Source organism: Pelobates fuscus, chromosome 8 (genome assembly GCF_036172605.1).
Source record: "Pelobates fuscus isolate aPelFus1 chromosome 8, aPelFus1.pri, whole genome shotgun sequence".
Classification (NCBI taxonomy): Eukaryota; Metazoa; Chordata; class Amphibia; order Anura; family Pelobatidae; genus Pelobates; species Pelobates fuscus.
This window is the reverse complement of record NC_086324.1, coordinates 23,439,391-23,451,867: the sequence shown is the minus strand read 5'-3', so window position 1 is coordinate 23,451,867 and position 12,477 is coordinate 23,439,391. Positions and strand designations below refer to the sequence as shown.

Sequence of the window (12,477 nt, the reverse complement as noted above, 5' to 3'; positions counted from 1 at the left end):
CTACAGATGGCCGATGCTCTGTCTGTTTAAAATTGGCTAACTTGGAGCATGTCAGTTATTTAAAATAATATACTTTATCTATTTCCAATGCTTAGTGAATATACCCCTAGGCAAGAGTTATAGAACATCGCGTAACAGGTGTTATATCCTGAAGGTTTCTGCCATTGGCCTTATTTCCTGTGTTTCTCCCTTTGATCATACCTGCTTAGTAATGTGTGATTTAGAACTGTGAAGTTAATATCTTTAATTCTAAGTGCATAGTTATATTGAAACTTAGTTTTGTGCAAGGCCCGAATATGAAGATACACCTGCAAGCTTGCTATATGTTAAGATGTTAAGATAAGTTTGATGATTTTATTAGGATTGGATAATATTTGTAAAGACCACCCCTGTTTCCTGCTAAATATAACCTGTTATACAGCCCATTAAACAACAGAAGTCACCTTGAACCTTACATTATCTTGTCTCGTTCATTGGGGGCGCCTCACCAGCTGGTTTGGGGACAAGGAGAAATACAGAGAGTTGCAAATTGATACAAAGACCATGGCAAGGGAAAATTCCTGACGAGAGAAAATTCCTTAAGGATTAGCTAATGTATATACAATTTGTTTGAGAAAAATAATATTTTTGGTCTTGTTCTAACTGTATCGGTAAGAAATAGTAATAATAGAATCTTGAATGTTCTGGAATAGCATTTGCTCTCTTTATCTAGATGAAATGTCAGGATGTTAAAAGGTGTACAGTGGCAGCCATAATTTATAAAGCTCCTCTGGAAATGAATGCAGGGACAGTAGTGAAAATAAATATTCTCCTGGTGACAACTGGTTAATATAGAGGCTCGTGCACCTGTATTATTTCACATTATTTAGTTTACTATAGAAAAGTTCTATGAAATAATCCTGTAATATTGTTGAATCTCGCATGCAAATGGAGTTTGCCAGCATTTTGGATCTGTATAGCCTTTTAGATTGAAACAGGTCTGATATGCAAATGGTACAAGTTCACTCTGTACTAAGTTGAGCTAAAAGTAACTTGGGAAATGAACTAGGATCTACTGAAGAGCAAGTGATTGGAATTCTTATTCTCAGTATTCCGATGAGGACTAACAAGGCTAAAACAATCACCTGTTGTTGCTGTATCTCTCTTGCAGAGTGAGCTGGCCTTCATTTTGAATCTGGACCACCCTTTTGGGTGGGATCAGTCTGATATGCAAATGGCCTTTGTTTCTCTTCATAATGGCGCAAGATGAGCTAAAACCAGCTTGAGCTCTGAGTGGCAATCCACTGAAGGGGCAAGCTACTTGAGTGCAAGAGAATATGGAGAAATAAAATCAGCTTGAGATTGTAGGCTACCCTTCAGTGGATTGCCACTCAGATTGCAAGCTGTTGTCAGTTCTCAGTATTCTCTAGCACGCTGTTTGTTTTGGTTTGTGTGCAAGCACTAGACTGGATTTGTGTTTGGCCGAATTGCAGTTCATGCAAAATTTGGCCCATCAGCAGGTTGATCAAATTCTGTATCTCTGAATTGTCATATGAATGTATAGCTTAACAACTGACTCGCGCAAAGAATGAGCAGGTTCATTTAATTCATGATTTGGAGTTCTGTACATGTTGCCAAGAAAGTGATGATTGAGAAAAAATAATGATTGGTTAGGAGTTAGCCAATACATGTTATTTTTATTCACATATCAATTGGGAAGTTACCAATAAATGAGAAACAGAGGTATCAGTAAAAAAAACTAAAAACAATCTGCATTAAAAAAAACATAAATATAGATTTTTAATGATCCTACTATTCCCCCCCCCCCCCCCCCCCCCAGGAAAATGCCCTGTAAGTGTACTACAAAATATATACATAATATAATATTTTGAATGGATGATGTTGTCAAGCCGAACCACCATATGGAAGACACCTGGACTACCAAAACTAAATTTTACTTTTGAACAAAGTGATCTGGCTGATCTTTCCACCATGCACAAGCCTATGAAACAGTACTGTGGTGTCAATAACCAGTGACACATCTAGACATTGTAACTTCCATTGATATCCTACAAATAAAATGTAGATGTCAGTGTTCCCCTGGCATGTACTGATATTTAGAATCTCGTAAAATGTGAAATGTATCCCATTCATTTTCTTCCTTTTCTGTGGTCTAATCCATCAAAGTTAAATATTCTTCAAGGTATTTTCTGATAAGTTAAGTAAGAATTCTGCATAATATTTGAAACCGGTCTCCTGATGAAACCCACAGGACTGATTTCAATGAACTGTCTTTGATACAGCTAAAGGTTATCATTCTTATCCTGTTGAATTATTATTAACGGAATATATTATAATATGTGTCCCACAGTGACAGAATATTTCACTTTGCTTTTTTTGTCTGGTCTAGTTCCCAATGTTTAAGTAATCTACTGGTCTTGGTCTTTAGAACTGGCTTTGAGAATGTTTTATTTAACACAAACTATATGAATCACATGTTTTTTCATTTTATTTAAGTGATACAAAAACTAGATTAAGACCGTTATTTTCTTAAAGAAAACAAGAAATAATGAATATCTGTTGTGTAACAAAACAATAATCATCTAGAAATGTCTGGGTTTGACAATCGGAGATAAACAACTATAGAATTACATGGATCTTATTAAAGTCATTGAGATTTTTTTTTTAAATTAATAACCAGGGAAGAACATGCTTCTGGTCATTGAATCCACTCACGGTTTGTTTGTTTTTGATTGAATAATGAATAACAAGATAGGTGAGATGGAACAGGGACATTGAGAATGAATAGAGATCCATATAACTTTCAGAAACCATATAACTTATCACATACATACTTTGGTTCTATATGTTCGTTACTACTGCTATTATTAAATATTAGCAAGAATCTGCTAAAATGCTGTATATTTTACAGAAAAATAATTAGTTCACATACACTTTTATGCATTAGAACACCATCTTTTGTTTGGTAAAACCGAGTCTAAAAAAAGATCAAACTGTTACTGCATTTGTTGATGGATTTTTGCAGTGATTAACTGAAATGCGTGGTGATGGATATCAGGATAGAAATGTTTCATGTAACAGAACGGGTGGTGCATTTTATACAGGGTAATCAATAAACAAAAGTGAATACTGTTCCGTTGGAAGAAAATTAAATTAAATGTTAAAATCATTGGGAAGACCCAAGAGATGTAAAAGATAGCAACTTAAAGCAGATGGTCTAAAACCATGAAAAGAAATAGTTGGAAACACATCATGAATGATTTATAGACACAATGTATAGAACATTTAGATAAACAAACTTTGAAGAACACCACGCAAAGAATGTCGGTTGAGTGAGCAGAAGTAATAAGACACCAAGGAAATCTAGGCAGGGATCAATAAGGCAATGACAAGAGATATCAGAAGAGCAAAGAGAGGGTCATGTGGCACATGAGATGGACATGAGATGGACAGATATATTGAAACATGCATTAGGAAACGGAGATAGAAACAAGAGATAACAAAGTTGTAGCAGGAAGAGAATTTTCATGACCATGTGATAAAGTATGTATTAAATGTTAAATATTGACATAAATGATGACTAATGTTGAGATAAAAAATATATAAAGTAGCACAGGTTCGATTAATGATACAATATGCCATTAATATATTCACCTAGTGATAAACATAAATAAATTCATTATAAATCAGAACTATTACAAACGTGCACTAATTAATAGTAGGCTGGTTAGAACAGCGACAACATCACTGCTCTGTTGAATCCCAGTCAGACAATCTCCACAGTAAGCATCCTTGGGAAAGACAACTAATGATATATATCTTCCTACCTTAAAGGAACACCACAGGCACCAAAACAGTTTCATCTAAATGGTGCCAGGAGGCCCCTAGAGACCCTCTTAAACAGCTCTTGAACAGGAATAGAATTCTTACTTAGAAATTTTAGGTAACATTTTAAAACCTGGAGATTTTTTTTAAAATAATTTTTCTTCCTCTAGTATTTTGATATAACTTGTACAAACTGGTAGGTAGCACATCACAACTTACTGTATAGTGTTTTAGGGCATATATCAGTAAGATGCAATATATTTGTATTTATATTTTAAACTATAATTGCTGGCAGTGTTTACATAATAATATTTTAAGGCAAGAATTAAATACTAATATAGATAATCGAGGCCAACATATTTAATATAGTATAAAATGTACCAAGCAGACTTTTACCACCTTCATGTTTAGAATCAGTGCATATTTGTCACATTCTTAATTTGTTGCTAAGCCATAATATAAGGCCAGGGACTAATGAAAGTATTTAGGAAACTGGGCAGACTAGATGGGCCGAATGCTTCTTATCTGCCGTCACATTCTATGTTTCTATGTTTCTATGTTTCTATATCATTTTTTCTTTATCATGTTTAATTGTATTGATCTGGTGATCCTGACATGAACACTCTCGCAGATAATTGAACAAGGGACATTAAAAAGTGCAAATGTTTTAGAATCAGGGATAGGCAACCTTTGGCACTCCAGATGTTGTGAACTACATCCCCCATAATGCTCTTACACCCATGATGCTGACAAAGCATCATGGGAGGTGTAGTCAAAAACATCTGGAGTGCCGAAGGTTGCCTATGCCTGTTTTAGATGATTCTTCTTCTGTTTTTTATTTTTTTTTTGGTTAAAGATTTTCACCAATAGATCAAATATTTCCATACCTGTAGGAAGTCTAGATAAAAAAAAAATCACTAAACACAATGTCCCACTTTTATTCTATATAATACCATACATGGTGCATGATGCTATCCTAAATATAAAGGTATCAACTACATTTTTCATGTTAGTTTTCTTTTATGCATATTGCTTTTCTAGTCAACATATAAAGAGAAAATGCTGACTATCCAGAGAGTCATTGTGGTCCTAGATGATGCATTAGTATATGCAAATATTTACAATAAAACGAGAACTATGCATGCATTAGAATAAACCTGGTTTGTATACTTACTGGATGTTCTCTGCATCAAAACAAAGCTATCCAAAACTCAAGATTACACTTCCAAGAAATGCTAAAGATGATTATTGTCCCACACTTGCTACCATGATTTACAAGAAAACAATTTCTAGGAAAATAATGTAAAATTTGCTCCTGGTCATACATAAAAGATAAGAAGAATGTGCAATGGAAAGTACAAACTCTACTTCTATGGAGGCATAACTCACCATTTGTAGATGTAAATTAACAGTCAAGCCATTCATTAAGGCTACTTCTTCCCTTTTTGCACCTGAAAAAAAAATATAAGAGATTCTCAGCGTTTTTCTTTGTCCAATAATTTCTGCTAATACAGAAAATATTGCGACGGGGCTTAGGATACTGCATTGAATATACTAAAAAAAAAAGTAAACACATTTTAATATGTCAGAGAAATAAGACTTGGAGTTTATTTATTTCCCTCATTGGGTGAAAGGAATAAAAAGATAATGAAGTAGTTGCATTTTGCAGCGAACGGTTGGTTGATTTATGGGGATTATTAGTTTTCCAGCTGAATTTGTAAAAAAAAATGTATTTTACTTCTAAACACCTCTGAAACGGAAGATGACTTTAATATGCCTATTGCCAAAGTTTGGAGAAGGAAATATCAGAAAAGTGAATTAGATTACCTAAAATTAATAGCTTTCAAATTATAATGCAAAGCAATATAATAAGATTATTAATGATGAGAATCTGGAATTATACGCAAAATGTGATGATACCCAACCTCAAATGTGTAAAGAGGTATAATATTAAGATAAGGACATGGGAAGCCAAAAAGATGGAAAACCGCTTAAAGAAATAAATCACTGTTTGTATCAAAGTTGTACTTTTTAGACTACACATATCAGAGTAAAAATATTGGTATTCGGAATATAAATAATATGTCTTTGTCTAACAAGAAATATCAGTTCTCCTATAATTTTGGTTTTGTTCTTGGAAGAATTTTAATATATTCAAGACTCAGGCAGTTTTAAAGCCTGTTACATTATTGGAAAGGGCAAACAGTAATACTGACAGAAGATTAATATAACCTGATGATAATTATAGATGGCTGGGTGCATATAAAGCCATACGGAGTTTTTCAGATTTCATAAAGGTCTAGAAAGTTTATACAGATAAATAGTATAAACAAAAATCACTGCTGATACAGATATTCAATTGTAATTTAAAGGGAAAGTTTAAGCACAAAATAAAAGAAAATTAAAGGGTTATATCAAGATAAAACTGAATAAAGGTTTGGGGCAAAGTGATTTTAGAGCAGTTGCTATAGAAACCAACATAATCTATATCTCTGATGGACCGCCTGGTACCCCAACTGGGTACCTCCATCAAGCTCGCTTCCTAGCGGTTCAGACCCCAGTCGCCGCAGCTTGAAAAGGGTCTATCCAGAGTTTCCCACCCTGAAACAGGGTCCTGGGTACATGGTCCAAGTGATCACTCTCTCCTGCAGAGTGTATAATTGTAAAGCTTTCTCACCCAAACACTAGCCTTTATTCAGTGAACCACAGGTTTATATAGGCGTAATCACAAAAGGGGGTCATCACACCAAACAATACAAGTCACTCCTTGGGATCTTGGTGTTTAAGACAGAATTAGGTCAAGAGTTCATAACTGAATTACCTGCCTGACACAAAGATCCATTGCACTATAGCTATTGTATTATTAACTAATTTCTTTCCTCCTGTTTACCTTTTATACACACAGACTCACTAACACAATTATCTCCCATAGTACATAAAACCCCCTAAAACACATAATATACAACAGATGAAACAATGGGACAACATCCTTCTGGGAAAAGAAGAAAAGGAGGTGGGAAGGAGAATAACTAACAATACACACCCTGTACCATTAATGGGCAAAGGATGACTGAAACATAGGAATAATCTGGGGAACTCCATAAAGTGTCCATCTTCAGCCCATAGTGATGGTGACTACCGTCACACTCAACATTTACCATGTTGTCTATTTTTCTAGGTTTTCCCAAGATGAAATGCCCCTTTATGATTGTTTGAGAACATTGAATGTTATGGAGTTTGTAATGGAGCTCCCTGTACCCCTGGCTGGGTACCTCCACCAAGGACCGCTTCCTAGCTGGAACAGGGGGCAAACCACAGCACTTCTGCCCACAGTCACCATGGAACTGCTTTTTCCTGGAGCCGAATGGGAAACTCGCTCTAGAAACACCCAGGCATTGGACGACACTCAGTCCTAAGAGCTCTAGTCCTGGAACCGCTCCCTGCTGGAGCCGAATGGGAAATTCATTCTAGACACCCCCAGGCACTGGACGACACTCAGTACTGGGAGCTCTAGTGCTTACAAGGACTTTCCCCTACTGAATCCTCCATGCTGGAAAAGTGATTAGCCCTTTCCCCTCCCAGTAACCAGACGACACATAGTTCTGGGATTACAAGCTGGAATATCTTTATTGACAGCCACAACTGGCCTTATATGCAGGTCCCCATGCAAGGGGCACTCACCCCTGGACCTGAGAGTAGACTACAGTAAAAACATACACAAGATTACCTTGGTTCTGAGGTCCAGGACACTCCCATACAAAACAAGATAATCCCTCCCCTGTGCCTGGGAGATAATGGAGTCAAGCACTGTATTTAGCTCAATTATCTCCGAGCACAAAAAACACACATTTCCCAAACACCCCAAAAGTACCTTAAAATAGATAAAACCCCACAAAAGTTACCTCCCCTGATAGTCCCAATTTGGTTGACCAACATATCTAAAAATCACCCAGATCGGTTAAGGGGTTCAGAAATTTCCTGGAAGTCATAATTTGACCAACTGCACGCATAGTCCCCTAGCTGAAAATAGTTCCATAGAATTGCGGCTAAGTGCCGCTTGGGACCGACCGGGAACCACAAAGTCTTAATGCCGTATATAGTTCCAGGGCTTTCGCGGCTAAGTCCCCCTGAAGTTTATTCATGGTTTTGGTCCATGCGAACTATTGCCAGGTAGCTTGCATTTGGTTCTATGTGTACGAATGGAAAGTGCCGAATCAGGGGAACAAGGGGGAATAAAAAAATGGGTCTTTACAGTCGCTGACCTGACCCATAGTCGATGGGCAGGAGGCTGGCAAGCAGGCTCCTCCAGGAGCTTGTGACTAACTCACAAGGACATGGGAGTGTGTCACAGAGTTTTTCTTTTTTTATTGTTATAATCTACAAATTAAATCTGTCACAGCATGTTCAATTTAAGTAAGAACATCAATATTATCATGTGGAGAAAGTGTATATTTAATTGCTTTAGAAGATGCTAGTTAAACACTTGCCTCCTGTTCAGTACTGATGCAATGTCTGTGGGCATTGCTAATATAACAACCACTTCCTGTCCCACCTGCATCCTGCCATATCCTACTGCATTAAACCTACTTGAGAATACAGGTGCTATACAACTAATATGTTGGTTATTCCCCAGGTCAATTATACTACTATCAACTCTACCAAACAGGCTTTCTGGCTTGGCATTCTTTTATTCTAACCTCTCTTTCTCTTCTCGTGACTAATTACTAAATCTTGTCACTTTCATTTAAAAAAGATAACATTTGCCCCAATTACTGGATGCAACAATGGTAATGTTCCATGCCACAGCATTCTCCCATCTTGACTACTGCAGTCTGCTTCTCACTGGCCTTACACATTTTCAGCTTGCCCCATTATAGTCTATAATAAATGTTGCCCCAGATTCATCTTCCTGTCCTTTCATGCCTCCCACACCTTCTGTCTTTATCAATCCTTCCACTGGCTTCCCGTAAGATTTAAGGTTTGAATTCAAAATCAAGGTCCCTGCTTTCAAATCACTTTATAACCCTGCCTGTCCTCAAAATTAGTACATTAGTATAAAGTATGACTATGTATATCACAATCACCCCCCAAAGATTTTCACCTGTCCTTTGCTCACGGTTGCAGCTTAGACTCACACTTTCCGGTCCCTGCTAGGGCTTCCTATGGAACCCCCTGTAGTAGACAGTCTCCAATCCTTTAAAAAAATCATGGAGCTTGCCTCCCCAAAAAAATATTACAACTTTAGGTCATCGTGCCTACAACATCCTCTTTTTTATTGGATGTTTGCCATAGATCAAAGGGTTCTTCTTTTTTTTTATTTTACTGTTTTTACTTTTTTTCTCTTCTCTGTTCTGATTTATTTTATTGTTTGTAAGTTGTACAATAACACAAATTGTGTCATCACAACTGATAATGTACTCTATCTGTAGAATTTTCTTTGTCTATCCTCCATCTGCATCATCTAACATTTATTTTTGCAGCAGCTTATATTGTTAGGTGTTTGTTTCTCGTATTTCTCTGCCTACTATAAGGTAAACCGATTGCAAACCTGTGCTGTGTTTGCTGTGTTTCTCCAATAAAACTGCTGTTTGTAAAAGACCCTGAGTGCCTGGACTACATTGTCTTCACTATTGTAAGGTAAAGTCTAGAGGTATTTTCAATTAAAAATGTCCTATAAACCAAAATAAATAAACACACAAACTATTGGTATTTCTTATATTTCCACACAAAAGACACCACATCATAAGCTACTCTAGTTACTTTTGATTTATATCTGTTAATAGTTTAAATATTATAGCAATATTTGACTAAGGCCATCAAAGGAAAGAAAAATACAAACAAAAAACAGTTTTCAACTAAAATTCTACAAAGGATCAAAAATCTAATGCTTTTTTTTCCTATGGTATTTACGAGAACCAAATTATATTTTTCTTAAAATAGATTAAAAGTTTTAATTTGATTTTGTTGCTGTATAATTTACGCTGGTAGGAGTTAGGATTATTTGAGCTCCATAAAATGATTTATAGATGAAAAATAGTACAGAACTAATAATGGTTGGGTTTTGAAGCAGGCTTTGCATAGTGCTTTATAAATCATACTGTAGTATTTTAATGAATAGTAGTCCAATCATTTTAATTTAAATGCACTTTGCCTTTTGCATATACACTTCATCATTTCAGTTTCCTGTCACCTTAGTACTATGCTGACTTAAGGAATGCTGAATCAACTCGATGGCTGGCAAAGCTACACAACTCTTTAATTTTGCCTATTATTTTCCACATACTGGGAGTCAGCACTTAATGCCCTTCTCTCGTCTTCAGCTTCACTGCAATAACGATCTAGAGAACATCTGCATATTATTAAAATGAGTCTTCTCATGGGATTTCATTAAATAATTATATTTACCACGATTCTTTTCAATAAGGGGTTAAACAGCAACTTTCATGACTGTTCTGTTTGCACATGCCATGTACAATGAAAGGTGAGTAACGTGCGTCCAATAGTTTGTATTTTCACTACTTAGTGATGTTTTTTTGAAATGAATACTTGCATTAGTATTCATTTCAAAATCTGTATACAACCATTATTTCATCTTCCAAAAAAAAAACACCATTCCATTACCTAGGCATAGCCTTTCTCTCACAACAGCGATCCAATACTGCCCAAGCTTAAATGCACTTTGTAGCCACTAAAACCATTTCATGTAACTTTGTTATAGTGCTTAGAGTCCCCTAGCACTGTCCCTCTAATTATTTTCAAGTAGTTTACCACTAAACAGGAGTCCCTGGCCATGCATAGCCCAGCCCCTGCTGGAGGTGTGGCCAAGACAGAGATTACTTACTTCCTTGTTGTCACACCCATACATACCGGCAATGTGACTCTTAGCCAATCACAGCCACCAGTTGATGCTCATGCTAATTATTTCTCGTTAACCCACGCAGAACAGGGGGGATGGGCTGATGGAAACTCTCATTTAGCATTAAAGCATAAAAATATAAAAACTGGTTTAACAATCAATTATATGATAGCACCAGGGAACTCCAGATACTATAACTTGCTCAGTAACATTAAGCAAGTACGGTTTGTACAGTGTCCCTTTAAAGCACCACTGCCATGTGTGGGATCGTTAATGTGGTATACAAAAACTGGAGATTGGGTTATCAGTAGAGCATCTGAGTCACAATGAAGCAAAGGCAAAAAATAAGTACCGGAGCATACAGGATTGGAGGGATGATTGGCCAAGATAGCAGGGAAATTGACATAAGCAATCTTGACAAAGTTGCCAAATATCATAAACTAAGCATTACAAGATAATGTAAATAGTTTTGCACAAATCCTGTCCTAAAGCTTAGTATTAAGTAATTGGTATTGGAAGGCATAGGTGAGAGCAGGTAGACATTATCATGGTAGTAGCAATATATTTATTTAGCCATATGCCCCAGGACGTACTTGACAACCAGAGTAATATGAAGGTAGAGTTCCTGGTTAAATACTTTGTTATTATTACATGCCAAGAACCCCTAGACCAGGGGTAGGAAACCTTCGGCACTCCAGATGTGGTGGACTGCATCTCCCACAATGCTCTTACAGCCATAATGCAGGCAAAGCATCATGGAAGGTGTAGTCCAAAACATCTGGAGTGCCGAAGGTTCCTATCCCTGCCCTAGACATTGGTGTTACACAGTTAAAAAGCTACACATCTGGACAAAGTTTGATTAATTAAATGTTTTTATTATATAAATATTGGGGTGTTGAGACAAGTCGCTGAACTAAGGGAACAAAAGTATTTGACACTGCTAAATAACAGCGTCATGCATCATTGGACGAGACACAAACAAGAATAGATGCTTCTCTGAATATAGTAATAACTAATTACATCAAGCTTTTATAAACATCCAAGTAAAGGACAACTGGGAAATAACATTCATATCATCATGTCATTTCAGATCAATTAGCAAAATTGTATGGCTTTTACTAAAAAAAATGTTAATATCCTTACAGCTTACTGATTTGGAAGAAAATTGTATTAAGAATAAAAGAAACAGAATATATGCAGAATATCTTAGCTTCATTACAGACATAAATATTAATACATAAAATACCAAGAATGGAATGTAAAATAAAAATAAAATATTAAAATGAATGCAGCTCAGAATAACGGTCTGGAAGTGAAATCTAATTTAAAATAAAGGCAAAAATACAGTTTTTGTCACATCCAATATGCACGACAAAATTGATACATATAAAGGTTAAATGCCCTGTTGATTTGGGGCTTTGTTTCTTATGCACAGAACTATTTATTCATAGAAACTTTCAATCCTATAGAGTATCTCTGAGGGGAGCTGCCCACTCCTGTCAATGGAACAATATTTTTACATAATTTTTTATCTGTTTCTGCCTTGGGCTTTTTCTGTCATTGTTTGTGACTAGTGGCTACTTTGGATGAACTTGCCTACCAGCTGTTACCTCCCATACAATAAAAATAGAAATAACAAAGACATATCTATATTAATAGAAGCCAACAGAGACTTTCATTCACTCATGATTTTCATTTCATTCACTTTTTTTTATGACTGAGAAACATGTATTTGCTGCTCTGTACAATTACGGAGACAATTTAATTGAGACTTGTAAGCTTTCCCCAGGACGTAC

At 36.1% G+C, this 12,477-nt stretch overlaps 1 protein-coding gene across 1 annotated transcript in view; it reads right to left on the bottom strand.

Annotated features, from left to right (window-relative positions):
- Positions 1-12,477, bottom strand: part of KYNU (kynureninase) — a 92,469-nt gene that overhangs the window by 50,970 nt on the left and 29,022 nt on the right. The window contains exon 5 of the mRNA XM_063428589.1: positions 5,215-5,276. Coding sequence (XP_063284659.1) covers positions 5,215-5,276 — 62 coding nt within the window. The remainder of the gene's footprint in view (positions 1-5,214; positions 5,277-12,477) is intronic.